Source organism: Trichosurus vulpecula, chromosome 4, assembly GCF_011100635.1.
Source record: "Trichosurus vulpecula isolate mTriVul1 chromosome 4, mTriVul1.pri, whole genome shotgun sequence".
Taxonomy (NCBI): domain Eukaryota; kingdom Metazoa; phylum Chordata; class Mammalia; order Diprotodontia; family Phalangeridae; genus Trichosurus; species Trichosurus vulpecula.
The window spans coordinates 32,297,338-32,321,671 of record NC_050576.1 but is presented as its reverse complement, the minus strand read 5'-3'; the positions used below and the strand labels follow the sequence as shown (position 1 = coordinate 32,321,671).

Genomic DNA, 24,334 nt, shown 5'->3' with positions numbered 1-24,334 from the left:
CAGCCATTCCTTCTATTTGGCTTTCTATCTTTTATCTAACTGGTACTTTTTGCTGCCTAGACATATTCCTCCTCTCTATAAGAAAACTCCACTGACCCCGGACTCCTTGCTATCATGCTATCTGATTTCTCATTCACAGCCAGATTCCTAGAGAAGGTCATTTGTACTCATTGATTCTACTACTCCATTATCCACTGATTTCTCCACCCTTTGCATTCTTTTTTCTCACCCTATTACTTACTGGAAATTGATTTTTCCAAAGGCTACTAATAATTTTAGCTGCTAAATCCATTAGCCTCCTCCGAGTTCTCAGTCTACTCAACTTCTCTACACTTTTAATACTAACACCCCTTCTCATGGATACTCTCTCTTTTCTTGACTTCTTTCACACTGTGCATTACTAATTTTCTCCTTACCTGTCAAAACTCCTTCTCGATCCCTTTTTTCAAAGGATCATTCATCTTCTATCCATTGTGCGGTGTCTCCCACATTTCTGTCCTGGGTCCTCTCCTGTTCTCTCTCCCTACACTCTCTCTCGGTGATCTCATCAGCTCCCATGGGCTTAATTATCATCTCTGCCAATGCCTCCCAAATTCCTACATTAAGCCCCAATCTTTCTTTTGAATTTCTGCCCCAAATTACTAACCACCTTGAGATTTTCTTCACATGGACTGATGTTTCATACTCAATATATCCACAACTGAACTTAGGTTTTCTCCAAACACATCTCTCTCCAAAATTAGCTATTTCATTCTCTGAACTAGCTACCCAGGATAAAAAACTAGGCACTTTCTTGATGCCTCTCTGTCTCTCTGTCTCTGTCTCTGTGTCTGTCTCTGTTTCTCTCTTTGTCTCTCTCTCTCTGTCTCTCTCTCTGTCTCTCTCTCTGTCTCTCTCTCTCTCTCTCTCTCTGTCTCTCTCTCTCTCTGTCTGTCTCTCTCTCTGTCTGTTTCTCTCTCTCTCTCATCACCCATTTTCCCCATCTGGGTGATATCTGAGTGTCTTAAACCACTGTATTTCTGGGTGAGGCCAGCAATGGGCTAGATAAGAAAATGAAAATATCTACAAAGTAATTTGCAGGGGAAGGACCTTCGCTTACTCTACAGGACAATTTGTCAACAACGGAATAATGGCCTCACTAGAGGGCACCTGGGATGAGTAAGGCACTGATAGGGCAGGAACACCAGAAGCAGTGGAGTTCAGGGTTTGTGCTAAGAAGCCCAGATCCCACCCAACCTGGTAGTGCATATGATGTAGACTTGATGATCAATCCTTGAGAAAGAGAGGGAAGAAGGGTAGGGAAGGGTTAGGGCACACAAGGATGGTGGCAGAATGGATGTCCTCTTCCTGTTCTTGTGTTTTGGTCACATTTCCTGGGCTGAAACTGGTTTTAGAGAAGTGAGGTATATTTGGGGTGCAGCCAGATTGTTTGTATCCAGGTCTCGCTGCACCATTGGTTATATCCAGATTGGGCATATTGTCCATGGTTACACTTTTTTAAAACAAACACAAAGGAAAAGACAAAGGTCTCCCAGTAGTTGCACTTTATTTTCTCTTGGGGTTTATTGGCTTTTTTCTTTGAGGATTATTGGTTGCTTTCTTTTGGAGTTGTGGCAAGGTCATCAAAGAAAAGACTAAAACTGTCTCTCAAATTCTTTCCTCCCCTCAGTCTGTAATTTGGGCTAATCCTGGAATCTAATAGGAGATAATACCATTTCTCTAGGGTGTGGCCAAGGGGGTGGAATCCTACAGCTGGCCTGTGGTATAAGAGATGAAGGCTGTCTGTGGCAAGACAATGCTCCTTTCCAGAGCAGAGCTCTCTCCATGTTCTCACAACTCTCCTCATGGCTCCCTGTGAGCCTCCCCAGGCTGTGGCTGTGGGCATCTTCCCTGGTCCTGACCCTGGGCCTGTTCCAACTGACCCGACTCCTGTCCAGGAGGCAGAAGCTTCTTCAAGGCCTAAAGAGCTTCCCTGGGCCACCCACTCACTGGCTCTTTGGGCATGCCAAGGAGGTAGGTTCATGCTCTTGGCCAGGGGCAAAGGCAAGAGGGATGTATTTGAAGAGGTGGAAGAAAGGCATGCAAAGAGAGAGAAAGAAAAGGGGAGAGGGAAAGGAGGCAGAAATATAACAGGGGGTGATAAATAAAGGCAGAAAATGAATTACAGGTTCTCAATAATGAAAAGCACGGAGGCAACTAGCTCCCCTACCTGACCAAGCCATTGCCTCCCTCCCCAGAAGCATTACTGATGAGTGAGCAGTAATCTGCCTCTGCTTGAAGACTAGTGGAGAAGGGAGCCCACTACTTCCTCACCATACAGCCCTTTCCCCATTAGACCAGGTCCTACTGTTAGGAAGGTTTTCTGATATCCAGATGGAATCTGCTTGTCCGCAACAACCACTTCTCCCCACTCTCAATTTTTCCTAGTTCTACCTTTGGGCAGAAAGAAGAGCAAGAGTGGGAAGAAGATTGCACACACACTGGCCCTTTGGACTCCCTGGAGCTAGAGCCATGTCTCAGGATGGAGAGAAAGAAGGAGAGAGCAAAGGAGAAGAAAGGGTCCAGGGATAATAGAGGAAGAGATAGAGGAGGAGAGAGGCAAGGAAAGAGGGAACAGGGAGGGGATTGCAGAGGAAGAGATGGAAGGAGAAGAGAGGGGGAAAGGAGAGAGAAAGAGGAGGAAGCAAGGAGGGCAAAGAGAGAAGGACAGTGGGAAGGGGGAAGGGGAGGTATGGGGATAGGGAGAGGATGAGAACTATTTGTTTTGTCCCTGAGAAATGGGCTTTGGGCTTTTCTGTGTCAGTAAAGCTGAGGCCTTTTCTCAGCTCTCATTCTCCTTGATTCTGACAAGCCCGTCCATCTGGTCATTTTGTAGTCTCTTGTCTTCTGTACTATTCCTCTCTACTAGTTCTCCTAGCTCTTTGATGACTGTTTCTTCCAAGTCTTCTTTATTGGATCAGTGTCCAAGTCCTGTTTGTTCTCTTAGAGGGATGTTCCCAAGTTTCTGTCCTGAGCCTTCTTCTCTGCTCTCTCTACATTCTCTCCTGTGGTGATCACATCAGTTCCTATGTGTTTAGCCATCATCTCCATTCTGATGACTCTGAAGGCTACCTCTATCCATCCCCAGGGTCTCGCCATGCCTTTCCATGTGGCTATCTCATTGGCATCTCAAACTCAGCAGGTCCAAAACAGAACGAATTATTCCTCCTTCCCCTGAGCTGGCAGGTGGCATTCCCACGAGGCAGATGGGGGAAGGGCAGTTCTAGTACTTTAGCTGATGGGCTTCCACCAGTGCGCTCCCCACCCCTGTCATAATGTAAAATCAATATTAGTCACCCAGCCAGGCTTAATTGGCTTGTAGAAAAGGGCGTTTATTGGGCTGGTCAGAAGAGTTAGTACAAAACAACCCACAGCCTTCCCTCCAACCTGGGTACATTCTCTTCTAAGCGCTTATAGAGGGAGGATTTAAAGGTAGAGCATATGTGGCAAAGGGCGTCATTCACACCTCCTGAAAGTCCTTTGGTCCACTTTCTTGAGCCCTCATGATGACCCTTCCCTCCTCTGGGCTGGGGAAAGCTCAGCTTTCCAATGGGTTCCTTGGAGAATTGCAAAACTCCCTTCCTCAGAGTAGCTCATCTGTCCTCTGTAGACAAAGCCATCTAAGGTTCCAACTGTTTCAATGACAAATCCAAATCTTCTAATTTTTTGAAGTTCGTGAAGTTATTCTCTGGTCAGTAATGGAAGAGGAGACGTGAAGTCCTCTTCTCTTCCCCGCAAGAGATCAGTGGGATGATTCTTCTCCATCTGTAGCCTTGAATGCTGGAATTTGGACTTCCTCACAGTCTCTTTAATCAATCCCAACCGACTTCCTGTGCAGAATAATTTCATTTGCCCCACAGATTGATAAATTAGTTTTCTTCAATGAGCCAATGTACACATCTTCCTCCCTTAATAGGCACACATACCAGGCTTCACACCAACCCCCTTCTCTTCTCTCTCCCTACTCTCTTACTTAGTCACCTAATAAGAGTTTATGGCTTCCCCCTTAGCTCAGTGCCCTTGGCTGACTGACAATCAAATTAAAGTGTTCATCGCTTTTAATCCATCCTCCACACAACTCCCAGAACCAACTTCCTAAGGCACAGGTCTAATCATATTGCTACTTTGCCCCCAAATTGAGAATGGCTTCCCATTGCCTGCAAATAACAATAAATGACTCAGGCTGACATGTAAGCCTGGGGCATTAATCCCCAATTGGCTTCTACTCACCCTTCTAGTCATATGTCATACTACTCCCCTTCACATACTGTTTGTTATTGCCACACTTGCCCTCTAGCCAAAAACCTTATCTTCCACTCCCAAGCCTTTGCAGAAGCCATTGCCCTTGCTCGGAAAGTACTCCCTCAATTTGCCTCTTTAAATCCTTTCTCCAAGCCTCAGCTCAGAACTTACCTGCCCAATGAAGCATTACCTGATGCCTCTGCCTCACCTTGTCTAATACTTTCTCTTTTCTCACTAAAAAGGACAGATTGTGCTGATAGACTTTCTTGTTCAGCCACGTCAGATTCTTTGTGATCCCATTTGGGGTTTTCTTTACAAAGATACTGGAGTGGCTTGCCATTTCCTTCTCCAGCTCGCTTCACAGATGAGAAAACTGAGGCCAACAGAATTAAGTGATTTGACTAGGGTCACCCATCTGGTAAGTGTCTGAGGCCAGATTCAAACTCAGGAAGATGGGTATTCCTGACTTTAGGACTGGCACTCTATCCACTGTACCACCTAGCTACCCCAGACATTCTTAAAGCCTATGATAAACAGGTTTAACCCTCACTCTGTCCCTTGAATACCTTTGGAACAAGCAGACATCACTTTACCGAGTAAAGTCAAGGCTGAGAAGAGGTCTAAGCCACATGCCAAGTGTAACTGAAAGGGCTTTGCCTCTAGAATTGGACAAGATGGATGAGTAGAGTCTTAAGGCTCTCCATGGGTGACATCCATCTGAATTCGTCCTCTGGCATGGCAACAAAGAAACACCATCCAAATGGTGAAGTCTTGGGCATTTGGCTATAGAAAGGAGAGTTTTATGATGGCCATTCTGAAACATATAATTGCTATAAGAAACTAGCTTAAGATATTTATATTTAATAATCACTGTGGATCATACAAGGGAATATACAGACTGTACAACCCATAACTGAAGGTAATTAAAAAAAACAAAATCAAGGCTTGTGCAAGGCCTAACAAGACACGACCTGGTGGCTGGAATTACACATCATATGTTTGCTATTTTGCATTGACATACAAGTGACAAATTCCCATACAGACCTAAAAACATTCTGGAGAACTCAACCACTAAAGAGAACTGAAACCAGGATATTATCAGAGACTTGCTGTTGCCCACAATCTCCTTGATATGATATTCATTAAAAAACTCTTATGAGTAATATTATTACTAGATGGCACCATACCAATGTAACAAGAGACCATGTGTAGTGACAGGGTTCCACATGTGGTGAGGTCTGTGTGTGGTGAGGACTGTCCCCCTGCCTGTAGAATGGGGAATACCATTGTGTGGCTCAAAGTGAAGAGGCAGAATAGACATCTCTTGTCTCTTCTCCCCCTACTCTTCTCCAATGGAGACTCATTCTTTTTTTTTTTGCAGGGAGGAAGGCAGGGCAATTGGGGTTAAGTGACTTGCCCAAGGCCACACAGCTAGTAAGTGTGTCAAATGTCTGAGGTCACATTTGAACTCAGGTCTTCCTGACTCTAGATCCAGTGCTCTACTCACTGTGCCATCTAGAGACTTTCATTCTTCCAAGGAGGGGGAGCAGGAGGTTGGGGCTGGAGGTCACTCTGCTCTCCTCAGAGTGACAGGGTAACTCTAGAATAATATCTATCTCCTCCCTTCAATATTATTAGTCTAGGGAATATGGTCTAGTTCAATCTAACTTTTGCTCATTGTGTCATTATTAATGGAGAAGAAGGACTCCAAGCTCTATATGCAAGACTTGACCCCTTTCCCACCAAATGCCAGTTCTACAAGGAACACATGGGGCAAATAGCAAATGAACCCATTTATTCAAATAGCTGCAAAACAGAAATTAGGAAAGTGACTCTACAGGGGGTGAGCTTACCTCTTCGTGCCTTTGTTCAACTACAAAAATTGTATTGTTATTTCTTTCATCTGAGCAATTATCCTTAGAAAGGAATAATAGCAAAGCAGCAACTTGTCTCAGGACCATTTCTCTCTGAACCTCACCAGAAAAGGCAAGAAAGAGATAACAAAGACAACAAAACCCACAATGATAATATAGGGATAATAGTGCTAGGTAGCTTGGTGGTGCAGAATGGTGGAGAATGTTCTATACTAAGAGTCAGGAAGACCTACATTCAAACCCCACCTTTCAACCTAACTAGCTCTGTGACTCTGAGAAAGCCTCTTCACTTCTGTTTGTCTCAGTTGTCTTATCTATAAAATGGGGATGATGATAATAGTACTTACCTTCCAGGGTTGTTGTGAGGGTAAAATGAAGTAATATTTGTAAAGCACTTCACATACCTTAACTGCTAGCTATTATTTGGCAAGGCAGCTACGTGACAGTACATAGAGTGCTAGGCCTAGAGTCAGGAAGAGTATGCTAGCATATTTCCTGTGTGTGTGTGTGTGTGTGTGTGTGTGTGTGTGTGTGTGTGTGTGTGTGTATTCTTCCTCCTTTGAATCAATTCTGAGGAGAGTGAGGTTCAAGCATTGCCCTCCCCATTTCCCCCTTTACTATAAAAACTCTTCCTATTGTGCCTCCTTTATGTGAGAAATTTTCCTTCCATTCTCCCTCTCCCTTCCCCCTTCTCCCTCTTTCTCACTTTCTTAGCCCTACATTCTTTTCTTGGAGAGCATCCCAACATGATCAACAGACACCCACACCCTCTGTCTATGCAGATGCCTTCTAACTTCCCTAATAATGATAAAATTCTTAGGAGTTCCTTGTATCATCTTCTCATATAGAAATGTAAACAGTTTGACTCCATTGAGTCTCTTATGATTATGCTTTCATTTTTACCTGTTTATGCTTTTCTTTAGTCTTATATTTGATTGTCAAATTTTTTATTTGGCTCTGGTCTTTTCTTCAGAAATTCTTGGAAGTCTTCTATTTCATTAAATGTCTATTTCATGTTCCCCCCACCTTCCTGAAGAATAATACTCAGTTTTGCTGCACAGGTTATTCTTGGTTGTAATCCTAGCTCCTTTTCTCTCTTGAATATCATTCCCAAACATCCACTTCTTGAATGTGGATGCTGCTAAATCTTGTGTGATCCTCATCCAAGTTTACCTTTCTAAAGTTTACCTTAATTTTCAAATGTAACATTGATGAGTTCCCCATATATCTACATCATTCTCTTTTGACAACTCTTTTTCTTCCTCATTGAAATTGTTTCATTGTATCTTTAGAATTCCCTTCTTGATTCCTTTCCTTCCTCCTTGTACGTTTCTCCCCATCTGTTCCTGTCCATGTCTTCCTCTCTTTTGCTTTCCAATTTATCTTTTCCTCTACAATCCCTTCTCTCTCCATCTCTTCTCCCTCTTCTCATTCCCACAGCTCCTTCTCTTTACCTCTTCCTTCCTATATCTCCCCCACCAGCTCTTCATCCTCTGTGTTTTCCACTCCTCCATCAATTTATCCACCCCATGTCTCTTATTTCTTTTTCTCTTTGTCTCATAAACTGAATTCAAGTCACTTCACTGAAGTGAACATTCCAAGGTACTGATCAAAAAGAATGGTGGGTGTGATTTCTGGGTTACTGTCCATTAAATCTAAGCGATTATGGAGAACATGAGTGATACTGGAAATGGTTATGCGTGCTGATCATCATATAAGGAAGAGAATGAAATGTGTAAACTATAGGTTGACTTTGATTTCTTGCAGAATTCTGAAACATTTCATTAAAGAAATGGCCAGTGAACATTTCCAAAAGGAAGAGATAATCACAGCAAATCAAATCAACCTGGCCTCAAAAAAGATCATGACAGACTAATTTTATTCCCTGTTTTGATAGGGTTATTAAACTAGTGGATAAGTGATTAAGTTGCTGTAGGTATTGCTTACCTAGATTTTAGCATAGGATTTGATTAAGCATTTCCTTCTAGTTTTATGGAAAAGATGGAGAAATTTGAGGATGACATGTGGATTCAGACCTGGCCAAATGGATGAATTTAAACTAGTCATCAATGTCTCTATAGAAACTTGTTGTAGATCTCCAGTGGAGTATTCCAGTGACCTGTGCTCAGCCCTTTGCCATATAACATTTGTACAAATGACTTGTATAAGGCATAGATGATATCATTTTCAAATACACCAATGATGTAAAGGTAAGAAGGATTAGCCGGATGACAGATTCAGGGCCCTAAAAGATCTTGATAAGATTAACACTGGACCAAATGTGAAAAGATGAAATGTAATAAGGACAAATGGAAAGTCATCTATTGGTACCAAAAAATTAACATCACAAGTACAAGATTATGGGGAGCAGGGGTTGCCCAGATATCAATTTGTCTGAAAAAGTTCTGGGAGTTTTAGTGGACAATAAAATTTGATATAAGTCAGCATGGTGCTGTGGAAGCCAAAAATTTAATGTGGTTTTCAGCTACATTAAGAAAGGAAGGAGACTTAGAAAAAAGAGATGATAGTTCCAGTGCACTATGTCCTAGACAAACTGTACTTGGGATATTGTGTTCAACACTGGGCATTGCCTTCTAGAAAGGATATTGACGAGCTGGTAAGGGATCAAAGAAGACCAGCTCAATTAGGGAAAGGCCTTTTATCTATACCTTAAGGACAGGAGTGGGGATGCTCAGCCTGGAAAGAGAAGGCTCAGGAGCATAGTTATCATGTAATTGAAAGATTGTCATGAGGAAGACTGTCTGTTTGGCACCACAGGGAAGAACCAGGGGAAACTGGTAGAGGTTTAAAGAGGCAAATTGAGTTTTAATAGAAGGAAAAATTTCCTACCATTAGAGCTATCCAAATGGAGGATGGGCTGCATAGGGAGGTAGTTGGCTTACCCTCACTGAAGATCTTCAAGCCAGGCTTCAACTGAATGGCCACTTGGCAGTATGTTTTAGTGAAGTTTTCAGATGTTTTTAAGGTATGGACTGGACTAGATGGCTTATAACATCCCTTGAAACTCAAAATCTATGATTCTATGATTACTCCTTCCCTCATTTCTATCTCTTCTTCTTCTTAGTTTCCCTCATTTCCTTTTCCATCTTTCTCATCTTTTTCTTCCCACACCTTTCCCTTACACATCCACTTCTCCCAGAACTTCTTCCTCCTTTGAATCTTCCCCTTGGATGTCTTTCTTTCTTATAACAGATAGCTTTTTCACTGGTAGGGGCTGAAAGGACTGCCACCTGTCATAGTATGTATAGAATTCTCTAACTTGTGGGCATTGGTTTTTCTCCTCTTCTGACATCCATTAATATGGTCTCTGTGATATCTTTATCCTCCCCTTTCCCCCACTGCAGATGAAGGAAGACGGAGAATTGGACAAAGTTCTGTCATGGTCCAACATTTACCCCTGTGCACACCAACTGTGGATGGGGAAGTTTCTTGGTTTCCTGAATATCTATGATCCTGACTACACCAAGGCTGTGTACAGTCGAGGAGGTGAGGAACTTGGCTTCCCAATGGAGTCTGTGTCTAAGGGGGAATCAGAAGGGTAAATATGGGAAAGAATGAATAGAGAAGGGGAATGGGAGGGTTCATTGGAAAGGGACCCTAAGTATTAGGATGGTCAGAGGCCTGAACTGAAAGCCTTCAGTGAGGTAATAGAGGTGATAACCATCATTAAGGCTCATGCTTTCTCTGGCAAAAAGAACAGTGTCAGCTGAAAATAGCCAAGAAAAAAATGGCAAATAGAGAACTGAAGATCAAAATAAGTATAAGAAGTAAGACAGTGTCTGGCTGCTTTTACTAATCATTAGTCCAGTCAAATCATTAGTCCAAGGCAAATTCCTTGACAAGGTACTAAGAGAACTGGGATTTACAAATATTAAGCCATTGGCAATATTTTTAAGCTTGTGGAACATGGGATATGTACTACAGATGAGGAGATGGGTAAAGGTTCCAGTTTAAAAAACTACGAGAGAAATAGAATGTGGTCTGCATGTTACAAGTTGGTGATACTGACTTCAATGATTGTCAAGATTATAGAATGTATCATTAAAGAAATGGTTGCTAAACATCCAACAAGGAAGCAACCATGGAGCCAACATGGCCTCATCAAGAACAGGTTATACCAGTCTAAACTTGATTCCTGTTTGACAGGCTTCCCACCCATCCCAGTCCCACACAGAGATAATCATTCCCCTAATCTTGCCATCACTCAGAAGTATTCTACCTCCCTGTAGCAGTCAGCACATAGAATACACCAAATAACTGCTTGTGTCTGTTGACTGACTAACTCAGAAATTCTTCTTTCTGACCACATCTTATTCTTCCATCTCTCATTTTGCCTCAGTTCTCCCAAATTGATTGTAACCTCTAGTTACTCACCCCTCTCTGCTCTCACAGTCCACCACCTCTGGTCCTAGCTTTCTTCCCTTTGTATCCTTGTCCCTATGCTTAAGCAGTTCACCTTCTTTGACGTCCTCACCTTCTGCTCATGCCTTGCTAAATCCTAACTCTGAGTTTCCTTCCCAGCCATCTTCTCCACTTTGATTTGAGTGCTGCTGTTTGGTGCTTGATGCAATCACACAACTGTGCTGTCTGAGTCCATCACAAATTTATTGTATGTAATATTAATAGGCGCCCATGTCTGACAACAATCCTTTTACTTTTTAGTGACTGACCAATCACACTCCCTTCTGCGGCAGTTGTTCTAAAGCTTCTGCTCTCTTGCTAAACTTATATGCTGTTCCTGACCAACAAAAGACCTATTCTTATCTTTCAGTGAAAAAAGTGGTCATCTGCCATGAGTTCCCTATTCTACACTTCAAAACTCTTCCTCTTCTGTCCTCCTTTGCTCCAATCTCTGAGGAAGATATAATCCTTCTCCTTGGCAAGTTCAATTCCCCTGCCTGTTCCCTTGATTCCATTCTTTCTCATTTCTTCCAGGAATTTATCCCCTGGACAATCTTCAGTCTTATCTTTGTTCTTTCCTTATCCTGGACCCTTCCCTGGCACCATGGACAGGTCTTTGCAAGGTTTTTCATGTGCTTCAAATGCTCTCATACCTCATCCTTTCTTCTTAGAACCCTTACCTTTTTTGAGGCTCATATCAACTGTAATCTTTTATTAGAGACCTTCCCTGACATGCTGTAGTTGTCAGTATTATTTTCCTCTTCAAAGTCTCCTGAATTTCAACATCTGTGTATATGTTGTATCCCCGTAGGTAAACATAAAAGGAGGGTGAGTGGCTTCACTTTGCTTTTCTAGCACCTAGGACAGTTCCTCACCCATAATTGGTGTTTAAAATTGCTTGTCAAATTTAATTACATTTATTTGAATCTGAGGGATGCTGTAGATAGAATTAAGTTGGCTTTCATCAAAACATTTGTTAGTTTACCCAGGGTTTCCTTTGCAAATGTGATGGAGAAATGTGGGATAGGTTATAGTCCCATTAGGTGGATTTCGAACTGTTTGAATGGGTGGATCTAATTCAAGTTATAGGATTATGAATTTTGAGATGGAAGCCTCATGGGCTCATAGATTTATACCTAGAATCTAGGCATTATAGAGGCCATTGAGTCCTACTTCCTCATCTTCTGCCCCCTGCCCCCAAAGGCCTAGATAGCAGAGTGACCTGCCCAGGGTCCTACAGATAGTAACTAACAGAACCAGGATTTTTAACCTATATCTCTTTTTTCCAAATCCAAGACTTCTCTTCCTACCACATTAGTTCATAGTTGCTAATGGTACAAAGTCTTTCATACTGGCTCGCTGAGATCTATTATTGACATTGGGCAGTTTCAGGTTATTTTCCATTACTTGGGGCCAACCTTATCAGAGTTGGGAGGGAGAGTTAGCACAGCAGATAATAATGTCAAGGATGCATAAAACGTGAAAATATTCAAATGTTGGGCAGAATAGAAGATGTCGTTTAGTGGAAGCAAATATAAGATCTTACACTTGAGCTAAAGAAAAATCGCCTTTGCAGGTAGAAGATGGTGCCTTGATAACTGTTCATCTGAACTAGAGGTCTGAGTGGACTGCAAGCTTGCTGTGAGGGATATGGCCACCAAGAAAGCCATATAAACCAAGGCTACTTGAAAGGCAGAGCCTCCAGGACTAAGGAGGTGGTAGTTCCCTTGCCCTCTGCCTTCATTGGTTCCCACAAAGGGTCTTGTGTTCAGTTCTTGGGGACTATAGTTTGAAACAGACACTGATAAGGGGAAGAATGTCCAGAGAAGGTAAAGGCCTGTGTGTTCATGCCATATAATGAAATCGTGGGAAAAGCCCTGTATTAGGGGTCAGAGGAGCCGAATTCAAATCTTCCTTCTGATATTTCCTTGTGACCAAAGCTAGTCACTTAAGCACTTTGGGCCTCACTTTCCTCAACTGTATAATATGTGATTTGAAACAGTCCCCAATGTCTCTTCTAGCTCTAAATCCATAATCATATTCATTGGAGGGGGCAGCTAGTTGGCATAGACATCTTCCTGAGTTCAAAAACATTCTCAGACACTTAGTTGTGTGATCTTGGGCAAGTCATATAACCCTTTGCCTCAGTTTCCCCACCTGTAAAAATGAGTTGAAAAAGGAAATGGCAAACCACTCCTGTATCTTTACCATAAAAACCCCAAAAGGGGTCGCAAAAAAGTCAAAAAAAGACTGGAAAATGATTCAACAACAACATTTGTTAAATGTGTTTAGGTTGGAGAAGAGAAGATTTAGAGGTAAAATCATAAGTTTCTTTCAAGAATTTGAAGAGTCCTCATACAGAAGAAGGACCAGCCTTGCTCTACTTGGCCCCTGAGGGGTGGACTAATAGCAGCAGGGGAGAAGGAGTTGCTGAAAGGCAGCTTTCATCTTGATGTCAATATGGCAGAATCATGGGGTGACCTACCCCCACTCTAGCTTCTCATATCTCTCATATAGGCATGTAGACATGTCCTTAGTCTCTTTGATGGTTATCTCACTCCCTAGCTTCCCATATACAGACCGCTACTTTGCTGCTACACTAAAATTCTCTCAGAGTCCTAGAGGTAACACTATTAAGGGACAAATCCACTCTTCCTGTAGACCACTCTAACTATTTAGCCCCCACCAGTCCATTTCTATTTGAACAGTCACTCAGAATGATACTTCTAGATCTTTAGCAGAACTATTGACTTAATAATAAGGCAAAAGAAATAGTGATGATAATATTAAAGGTACTCATATTTTAAAGCAGATAAACATGTCACAATCCATACATAAATCTGGGTCACACACTCTCACAAAACAATCAATATCTGTTGGCACCAGTGCACATACACTTACAGAAATCTGCGAAGGAGGTACATGAACAACAAAAAGCTGTGTGCTCAAGACAGCTTACAGATGTACAACTATAAAATTAAGTATGGTCTTTATATCTCAGGAACTGTTCAGAAATGTTCCTTGATGAATGGAATTTCTCTGTTGAAAAATTCCTTCAGCTAATAAGTTCAGCTGAAACTGTACTTGACTAATACCTTACTGGACAACATTTTAACCAATGCAGGTGATAAAGTTCTGAAGCCTCCTCTACCTCCTCCTACACTCTCTTCCTCTCTCTCACCCTTCTTCCTTCTGTCTCTGCCTCTTATTACAATTCTATTCAGGGTTAGACTATGGTCAAATTGATTATACTTGTTCCATAATAATACAACAGCTACGGTTTCCATATTGTTCCATATATTGACCTAAATGTTGTCCTAATCATTGAAACTGATTGTCTTTTTCATTTGCTCTAAACTTCACAAACTTGTTACCAACAAAACTCAGCAACAAGTAGCTCCAAATTCACTCAGAGAGCAAGTGCTTCAGTAAGTGTAACTCTCATGGGTTTGTGAGCAGACTTAACTTGGCACAAGCACACCACAAACAATTGTTTACTAGGTGCTTACTGTATTCCAGGCACAGTGCTAAGGGCTACGGATATGGAGAAAGGCAAGAACAGCCTTTGACCTCAAGTAGTTTAGCATCTAATTTTAATCCAACCAACCTTAAAGGCAAAATGCCATGATGAAGGCAAACTTCCTCAGAATTAGAATTAGCCACCAGGGGAATGGGCTTCCTGGGGATATGTGGGGGAGGTGGCAGCAGCAGTGCTGGATGTCACTGAAGTCAGTGCAGGATGGCCACTGGCCACAGATGCTGGAAAAGAGCTTCTTACTTGAGCAATGATTGGATTCAATGGTCACTGTAAATCTTTCCACCCCTGAGGTGCTGTGTTTCTGAGCCTCTGGGCTCCTAGACCTAGACTTTGCGTCCTCAGGGTAAAGACAGGATTGGTCCTATTCTCTGCCAGCCTGAGCATGCTTTGGCTTCTCAGAGTTGCCTTCTGACTGCACCTTTTTCCCTCTACAGATCCCAAGGCCTTTGACGTATATGGTTTCTTCTTACCATGGATTGGTGAGTGGGATTCCTCTGCCTCCCTTAACTCTCTCATCCCCTTTAGGTGTGGTATGGAAAGCACAAGTGCTGGTCTGAATAGTGGGATGATTGGATCTGGGGGAAGAAACAGGAGTATCCAACCCCTTCTTATTCTACCTCCCCATCATACACTCTTTCAGTCTTCACCCCACCCATAGTCCTAGCTCTGTGCCAAATCCTGAGTTTGACCAAGCAGTCAGTGGGTTCTTCCTTTCCAGGAGCTCCTAGTCTCCCTGAGAAGGTAAATCATGCATATGCCATCTTCCTAAGATTGATCAAAAGCCTTAAATGGGAACTCAGGAAACCTGGGTCCTGGCCCTGACTATGCCCCCATACCACCATGTGATCTTAGGCAAGACTCCTCCCCTGTCTAGACCTCTTTCCTCCTTTATAATAGAGGAATAATAATACGTCCTCTGGTCCTTATAGGCTGGCTGGGAAGAGAGCACCATTATGACCTCTTGAGGAATGATGGCTATCTGAAACATTATCAGTGCAGTCTATCAAATGATCATATCAGGCTGTAGGATATCCTGGGGTCCAGCCCTCCTCTGCTTTGTATTTCACCTCTGTTCGTTTCTGTGACACTCTATCTCTCCCTTCTTGGGACCTTCCTATATCTCTCCTCCCTATCACAGACACAGTTACCATCTTTACTCATATTTTTGTTTGCTTTTTGGCAGGGCAATTGGGGTTAAATGACTTGCCCAAGGTCACACAGCGAGTAACTATGTGTCAACTGTCTGAGGCCAGGTTTGAACTCAGGTCCTCCTGACTCCAGGGCCAGTTCTCTACTCACTGAGCCATTTACTCGTATTTTAACACCTTGCAATGGCTTCTGACCCTTTCTCTCCAGTGGGCTTACTTTCTCCATGATTACCAGTAATCTCCTCATGGATACTATATCCAGTGGCTTTTCTTCAATCCTCACCCTTCTAGATGTTTCTGCCACTTTCATGACTGTTGACCACTCCTACCTTCTGTATAGTTTTTCTTCCCTTTGCATCCTTGATAATTCTCCTTCCTGTTTCTGCTGCTCCATCTCTGACTATTTATCAGTCTCCTTTGCTAGATTACCAGTCTGCAAAGTATCTTACTTTCTCCAATAAGCATTCAGCCAATAGTAGCTGAAGTCCATTGAGTTTATGGTTGCATCAACTCTCCAATTTGAAACTCTAAAGCAAATGTAAACATTCAATAAATCAGCAATCATTTATTAAGCATTTTTAAGCATTTCTTACAAAAATACAAAGATAAATATGGAGCAATCTCTGTCCTGGGGAGTTTACATTCTTGGGGGGTGTAGGTAGCAACTTGAACAAGGCAAGTAGGTACAAAGCGTAATTTCCACTGCTGGTGGAAGACCCTAGAAGCTGGGGGTGTGGGGGGAAGGGGGTGGCAGGGATCTTTCCAGTCTTCTCTTTCCCACATGACATGCATTCTGGCCAAGTTTCTTCCAGCACTTCTGTGTACGTGCCATTCTACAGTCAATCCTTGACTTTGGGAGGGGTAAGGCTCCTAGAAAATGGTGCAAAAGAAAAAAATGCAAATGTTGCTACATTGAACATATGGGAAATAAGGGGCTAGGTACCTTTGCAAGTAAAGACTGTAATCTTTCATTAGAGATTGCTGAAGATTTGTTTTTCTGCCTTCAAATCTCGATAACAAAACGTCAATGCTGATAATAAGCACTTTCTGGAGCAGATTCACGAACACTTTTATGACTGCTTTCCTCCTTTTTGTGGATATAACAAATCTTTGATTCACTGACACCAAACTTGGACTGACAGTGGCTGCAGATACTGTAGCATCAAGCTTATGTAACCTTTATTTTCTCACTGAGCCACTTCATTGACTTTGCACCCTTGGCCTTAGAGCCCACAGGACTTGCACAATGCTTTGGGGGCAGGATTGCAACACAAAACTTGAGTTTTAAAGGCAAACAATGAAAATATGCAATGAATGTGTGAGGAGCTGTTTACTATAGTAGGGTGAAAAACCTCAGTGGCGTGCCCAGTAGACTACCAGCTGCTCCACACACTTGTAAGCATCACACCTCTCAGTTTTTCTGTACTGAGCATAGCTGTGAATGTGTGTGGTTGTCAACATGAAACTGAAAATAAAGTTACTAATAAAATCACGTGAATGCTTGAAGTCATAAAAGTTAAAGGTGTGAATGTTGAAGATGGACTGTGTTTCTATGCCTTTGCACAAGCTGGCTCCAATGCCTGGAAGACTTTTTCTCCTCACCTCCAGCTCTTGGAATGCTCAGCCTCCTTCATGACACACCTCCCATGGAAAGTCTTTTCTGATCCTTCCAGGGGTTCTTTCTCTCTTGCCATTACCTTGCATTTACTTTTCCTAGAGTATTTGCAGTCCATTAGATTATAAGCTCCATGAGGGCAGGAACTGTCTTTTGCCTCTTTTTATATCCCCAGTGCTTAGCACAGTGCCTGACAAATAGTAGATGTTTAATAAATGTTTCTTGATTAATTGTTTGCTACTTCCCCTGGGAGAATGTGAATCCGTTGTGTGGAGCCTTGGAGAGGTCATTGTGGAGAGAACATAAGGGTTTTTGTTCTTCTATCCCCATAGTGCTATGTGTTTTAACCTTCCTCTCAGCTCTAGCATTCTCTTTTCTATGGTCTCAGGTCCCTTCATGTTTGAACATTCTGTGTTCTGTGGCTCAAGGTCATTCCCAACACTGCCATTCTGTCATTGTCTTTGTATGTTTTCTTAAGTAGGTGAAACCTCCCTGATGAAGTCTTATTCCATGACTAAGGTCTTCAGAAAACCCCTTCAATTTCAATTTTATTGAGGATTGACTGCATGCTCCTAGAAGGTGGAATGGGCTCCTTGTTCCTCTCAGTATTTCCATGTGCCTGAATCCTGGACAGGAAGTGACTGTCCTGATGATATTCTCTACTCTGTCATGTCTTCTCCCTCCTAATCCCAGGCATGGGCCTACTGGTCTTGGATGGGCCCAAGTGGTTTCAGCACCGGAAACTGCTCACCCCTGCCTTTCACTCAGAGGTCCTAAAACCATATGTGGACCTGTTTGTGGAGTCTACCAAAGCTATGCTGGTGAGAAGCTTCTTGAAGTCTTGCTCTAATGCTTGTCCCTCCCCTGGGGATAAAACTAAAGCTTGGGCTACCTTAGAGGGGAAGTTTAGGTTGGAGCCTATAGTGCTGCACTGGAGAGAATGTACTTTGGAATAGATAAGAGAAGAAAACTGGGTGGTTTGGGAAGGGGTACAGGAAGAGCTGTGAGCCCTGGGAACAAGTCCTGTAGGTCTATGGAGCTTGGAGTTCAAAGAGGTCTCTGATTTCCTGTCTTTTTCAGAACAAATGGGAGAAGAAGATTCAGAAAGACAAGTGTGTGAATATCTTCCCAGATGTGGGTCACATGGCTCTGGACAGTTTGATGAAATGTATCTTTGGAAGGAGCAGTAGGAGCCAGACACAGAGGTCAGTGAAAGCACCCTGAACTAGGGGAGCTGTCTTTTTGGTTTGAGACGAGACACAGCCTTGTCCTGGGGAACCTCTGTTTGGGGAGGAGAGACACAAACACCACAGGGAAATATCACTGAAGTCTGGATGGTAAGGGTATTGTTGGAAGATATGGGAATTTGAGTGATCCCCCAGGACAGAGCTTGCTTTTCCAACATGTCTAAGTCCAGGGGGGAGGGGAATGACTACTCAAAATGCCAAAACACAGCTATCCCTTCTTCCCTCCTCCCTCACCTAATTGCTTGAATTCTTCCCCTCCTTGGCCCCTGCAGTGACACCAGATATTATCAGGCCATCGGGGAACTCACCTTGTTGATGCAAGAGCGAATGGCAGCCTTCCAGTATCACAACGACTTCTTCTACTACTGGTTTACGCTTCATGGCCGAAAGTTCCTTCAGGCCTGCAAGGTTGCTCATGACTACACTGGTGTGTCTTCAGCCTGGGGCTGCCCTTCTTTTATCCCTTCTTCTCTCTCTCTCCCTCCCTCCCTCCTTCCTTCCTTCCTTCCTTCCTTTCTCCTTCCCTCCCTCCCTCCTTCCTTCCTTCCTTCTTCCCTCCCTCCCTCCCTCCTTCCTTCCTTTCATCCTTCCTTCTTCCCTCCTTCTTTCCTTCCCTCATTCTTTTTTGTACTTTCTTCTTTCATCCCTCCTCCTTATAAGCTCTATCCCCATGTCCCCTTACTTCGTAGCCCCAAGGGTTATTCCTCATTACCCTCCCGCCATGAAGTGCAGCCTTTTTGTGACCCTGTGGCCCCCTGTCCTCTACTCTTTCTCTAGCCAAATCATGCCATATGACTCTTCGCCTTGAGGCTGGAGAGAATTCACAGAATCACAGAATCTCTGAGTTAGAGGAAATATCAGTGAGCATGTATACAACCTCTATCTGAGAAGGGAAGTTTACTACAACACGTCCAACAAGTGGTTATCTAAACCCTTCTTTGAAGATGTCAAAGGATAGGAACACACTAGTACTCCAAGCATCCCAGTTCCACCTTTGGACAGCTCCAATTATCAGGAAGTTTTTGCTTATATGAAGGACAAATCTGCCCCTGAAATTTCCACCAGTTGGTCCTGGCTCTGCTTTCAGAGGCTGAGAAAAGTAAGCCTAATCTCCTTCCTATCTGATAGCTATCCAAATATTGAACACATGGCCACCCATTTTAGAAATCTTCCCTTCTCCAGGACAAACATGTTTACTACCTTCAATTAATCCTTATATCTCAAGATCTTTCATTAGTCCAGTCCTCCTCTTCTGGAGGCTGTCCTGTTTCTCAATATCCAGAACTGAATACAGTCATTCAAACGAAGTCAGAAAAGGTCAGCAGGTAACAGGACCGTCAGCTACATCATTAGGGCCTCTGTGCTTTTCTTGAAGCACACTGAGATCATGTTAGCTTTTCATTGGATGTTCTGTTTTACTCTCAACTCTTATTGTCTTTGTAGCTCCCTCAGTTACTCAGATCTTTTTCAGATGAACAGGATTCTCTCAGACATCTTGTAATTGTGAAGTTGATTTTTTGAACCAGAGCATTAAACTTTACATTTATCTATCCATATAAAAATTCATCTTCTTATATTTGGCTTATTGTTATACCCTTTGGAGATTTTTTTGGTTTTCATCTCCATGGCTAAATGCTGTTAATGGTCTTTCTCAGCTTTGTGATATCTTTATGTTTGATAAGCACATTATCTAGGTCTTTATCCAAGTAACTGATAAAATGTCAAAAGTTACATAGTTGACTGGAGAATGGATTTCTAGGGTAGTTTGTCTGAGATCGCCCTCAAGGTTCATACTGAGGCATTAATAATGACAAGCTTTTGGGTTCAGCCAAACTGAGATATCTAGTTTTGCTAGGAACAAGTCCATTTTGCCCACTAGAAAAGTATGCAAGACGTTTCCAAATGCTTTATTAAAATTTAGATCAACCATATCTTTAGCATTCCCTGAATAAACTAGCCTAGTAACATTGTCAAATAAGCAAATGAGGCTACCCTGACATAACTTACCCTTGATGACCTCTGGTAGTTTTTTAATCATCACTACTTCCTTGCTAAAAAAAACTACTAAATGTTTTAAGTATAACTTTTGTTTTTCATTACTAGTCATTTTCTAATACTTTTCATTACTGTGTGTTTCTAGTAACATAGGCAATTTCTAGATATAATCTTTCCTCCCATCTTCAGTCTTCACCGCCTAGAATGTAACCCTAACATATGACAAGAAATAACACTTCAGCAAAAAATGGCTGCACATAACAGTATATGCAAACTTATTTCCTTGTGGTCCTTGAGGTTTCTTGCCAAGAGAAATGGCACATGGATCTTGGGATCTCTCATTACCTGTTCTCAGGGAACAGGCAATGTTTTTGTTGATATTTCTTTAGAGTTTGGCTTCCTTTTTATGATGTTTCCATTTTCATTGTTGTAGTCATTGTGCATATCATTCATCTATTTCTGTTTATTTCTCTTTGAACCTCTTCATACAAATCTTCCCATGTTTTTTGGTTTCCCCAGATCTGTCATTTCTTGCTGAATGATGACATTTCATTATATTCACCTGTCACCTTTCCTAGCCATTCTCTAAATGATGGATACTCATTTTGTTTCCAGGTCTTTGCTGTAAATAAAAAAAGATGTGGCTATGACCATATTATTATATATTGGAACTGTGTTTCTGTCTTTGACCTCCACAAGCTATATGCCCAGTAATGGGAACAATGGGTTAAAGGTTACAAACAATTCAGTCACTTTTAGTGTGCAATTCCACATTGATATCTGGAAACCCATGAAAACTTAGAATTTGCATGTCTTGAATCATTATTGATTTGAAGTATATTTTTATGTAGTTTTTCATAACATAACATGTTTAAATCTTCTGGTTCTTTATTGAATGAAAAAAGAATCTTGGTCTTATAAATTTATGTCAATTCCCTATAGTCTCTTGGATATAAGACTTTTATCTGTAATAGGGAATGCAAAGATTTTCCCTGTTCAATAGTTTCTATTCTTATTCTATTTGCACTGACTTTGTGCAACAGATTTTACATTTTATTAATAAAAATTATTAGTTTTGTCTTTTAGGTACACCTCTATCTCAGAACAGCATAAGGGCTAGAGAGGTGTCTTTGTAGCCAGGAAGAGATGAGTTCAAATCTCAATTGCGACATATACTTGTGTTATTCTGGGAAAATTACTTAACCCCTTGGTGTTCTAAGTGACTCTTTATGACTGTATATAAGTTATGGTGAAGGAGCTGCTCTGTGTGGTAGAGGGAATTTTTTTTACTTAGGAGTTCCCTGAGTTTTATACCAATCAAACCACAGGGCTATTCCATAATTGTGACATTTGTCTCTATCTCTGTCTCTGTCTCTCTGTCTATGTCTGTCTCTGTCTCTCACTTTCTCTCTGTTTCTCTGTCCCTCTCTGTCTTTCTCTCTTTCTCTCTCTGTCTCTCTCTTTGCCTCTCTGTCTCTGTCTCTCTGTTTGTCTGTCTCTCCATATATATGTATGTTTGTCTAAGTGTATAATTATATATCATCAATTTATATTTAATCTGTATCTTCATTCATGGCCAATTTTGCTTTATGGTTCAAGGCACCGGTATAAATCTATTACTTTTTTCTAGTTGTTTACTAGGCATACTTTTATATATGAATTGAAGCTGGCTCCTAGTTAAATTCAATTCAACAAACATTTGTTTGAGGGTCATACCTTCCTTTTCTAAATGATCACAACACATTCCTTGAATATTATATTATGGAATTCTATCAGGAAGCATTTAACTGATGAGTATGGCTTTAAAAAAATAACCTTACCTGCTTCCTTTCTTCAAAAATCAGGTCTACATTGGCTATTCTCCAGTCCTCCAGCATTTCTTCTGCTTTCTCTGATCTTTCTAAGGCCACTAAACTGTGGCTCAGCAAGCACACTCACCCATTCTGGTGGGTTCACCTTTGCCAGGTGACTGATAGGAACTCAGTGTAGTTCTCTTGGTACCATTTCCTCACGAATCATAGTTTTCAACTCCCTGTTGGCATTTTTTATTTAATCCTCTTTGCTGGGAAATAAGTTCTACATATTAATAAGATAGAAGCAAAAATAATGGTTGAACGGCTCTGTTCACTCTCTCTCTTCAGTTAATTACAGTCATTGCCACCCTGAACAGTGGACTTATCTGTCCCTTTAGCTCATTTTTCCTCTTTTTATTGTCCTTAGTTTCCTTCACCAGTCTTAGCTAATCCTGAAATAATGATAATAGCTAATGTTTATATATCACTGTAAAATTTGCAAAGCCTATATATATGTATATATGCCTATGTATACATACACACATATATGTGTGTATATATGAGTGTGTGTATATCTATCTATCTAAAATTTGGTCCTCACAACAACCACAGTTCCTCTTATTATTCCCACTTTTCAGAGGAGGAAGATAAGTCTGAGAGAAGTTAAATACCTTAACTGGAGTTACACAGCTAATAAATTTCTGAAGCCAGATTTGAACTCAGGCCCTCCTGACCCCAGGTCTGACGCTCTATCCACTGGGACACATCTCTCTCTAACTTGACAATATACTTTAGGACCATGAGCTTATTCTCATCACACCCTCCCATCTTCTTTGCCTTCTGTAATTCTTCAGAAAATTTGTAATCTCATCAATGTAACTATTCCCCCCAAAGATGCAGATCCCAACCTATGCATCTCAACCGATCCTGCACATGACTCTTGAATCTAAGTAAATTGATGAGTTCCCTGTGCATCCACATTGGTTTACTTAGGTATCATCCTCCCTTTCCACTTTATTGGAACTATTTCTCTTTTGTCTTCAGGATTCTATTCCCAAAAGACTCCAATCTGACGGGGGAAGAATTCCTCTGTGGAATTTTAGGCCATGAGATCTTATTTATTTTTTATTGAACCCTTTGAAATCTGTTCTCTTTAAATCTAGGGATTGTTAGGGATTCCTAGCTTCTGATGACAAACTCTAAAATGGAGTGGTAACTTCTCCCTAAGGTTTCCATCATTTCAGCACAGAAGAGGATATGTCACAGAGGGAAAAATCTACCAGTTTCCTCTGTCTTGCCCATTTACTTTTGTAGTTATGAAGTTCTTTGCCTAGTAAAGTGCCCTTTTCCTCTTACTCAGTGGCTCCAGGAATTAGAAATCCTGATAGGAAGGCTCCTCTAGCTAACTAGACTAAGGGTTGGAGATTATTCCCTGTGGTACTCTCAGCACTCACGAGTTCTGAGTAATTCATTGGAGTGAGGGCTTGGCTGAGGCATCTATAACCCTAAGTCAATGTATTTGGAGGCAAGAGCCCTGGGTGGGTGTCAGGGGACCTGGCTCTTCCACTCACTCCATTTGATTCCATGACCTTGACTCAACTATTCCCTCCCGAGGATTTAATTTCCTTTCTGTAAGTTGGGTGCTTGAACACAAGACTTCTCCCACTCTGATTTCCTCTCACAGGCCAGGTGATTAGGGCCAAAAAGGCTGCGCTGAAGGAGGAGGAGGAGCAGGAAAAGATTCAAGAGAAGAAACGCCTGGATTTCCTGGACATTCTTCTTGGGGCTGTAGTGAGTCTGAGGGGCTTCGAAGAGATGGGTCGATCTGGGGCTCGATTCAGGCAAACCAATGAGGGTCTTTAAGGTCCCCTTGCTCCAAGGAGTGTCTATCTCTCTCTTGTTCTTGCTTCTGTCCTTGTGCATTTGCTCGTTCATAAAATAGGAGGAGGGATCAGTGAGGAAAGACACCGTCTACCCCAGACCTTTTGTAAGAGCTGGGGAGGGGTGGGTAATTTGAACTTGACTTTGATTGATACAGAGGATGCAGACAGGCAGAGTGAAATTGGATCCAATATGTTGTAGTAAAAGGGGTACTGGATTTGGCATCAAAAGCTCTGGGTTCAAATTCTGGTCCTGACACTGAGCACCTGTGTGGCATTAGAGAAGTCACTTCCCCAATGTAGCTTTGCTTTGCTCCTCTGCAAAATGAGATTTGGCTCAAAAGTCTCTAAGGTTCTTTTCCCTTCTACATCTTATGCATTAAAAGGCAATTCAGGTAGAAGGATGGTCCTTCCTCCAGCCCCATCAAAAAAGAAGATCCCATTTCCCTGCTATTCAGGTTCTTTTCCTCCTATTTAGCAGCTTTTATTGATGGGAAGTTCTTCCTGAAGTTTACTTTGAATCCTTCCTATTGTGTCATCC

General features: G+C 41.9%; 1 protein-coding gene across 1 annotated transcript in view; it reads left to right on the top strand.

Moving 5' to 3' along the window:
• Positions 1 to 1,824: 1,824 nt before the first annotated feature.
• Positions 1,825 to 24,334, top strand: part of LOC118848612 (cytochrome P450 4B1-like) — a 31,784-nt gene continuing 9,274 nt past the window's right edge. Inside the window, exons 1-7 of the mRNA XM_036757573.1 lie at positions 1,825 to 2,013; positions 9,521 to 9,662; positions 14,550 to 14,594; positions 17,572 to 17,699; positions 17,959 to 18,083; positions 18,398 to 18,552; positions 23,598 to 23,704. Coding sequence (XP_036613468.1) covers positions 1,825 to 2,013; positions 9,521 to 9,662; positions 14,550 to 14,594; positions 17,572 to 17,699; positions 17,959 to 18,083; positions 18,398 to 18,552; positions 23,598 to 23,704 — 891 coding nt within the window. The remainder of the gene's footprint in view (positions 2,014 to 9,520; positions 9,663 to 14,549; positions 14,595 to 17,571; positions 17,700 to 17,958; positions 18,084 to 18,397; positions 18,553 to 23,597; positions 23,705 to 24,334) is intronic.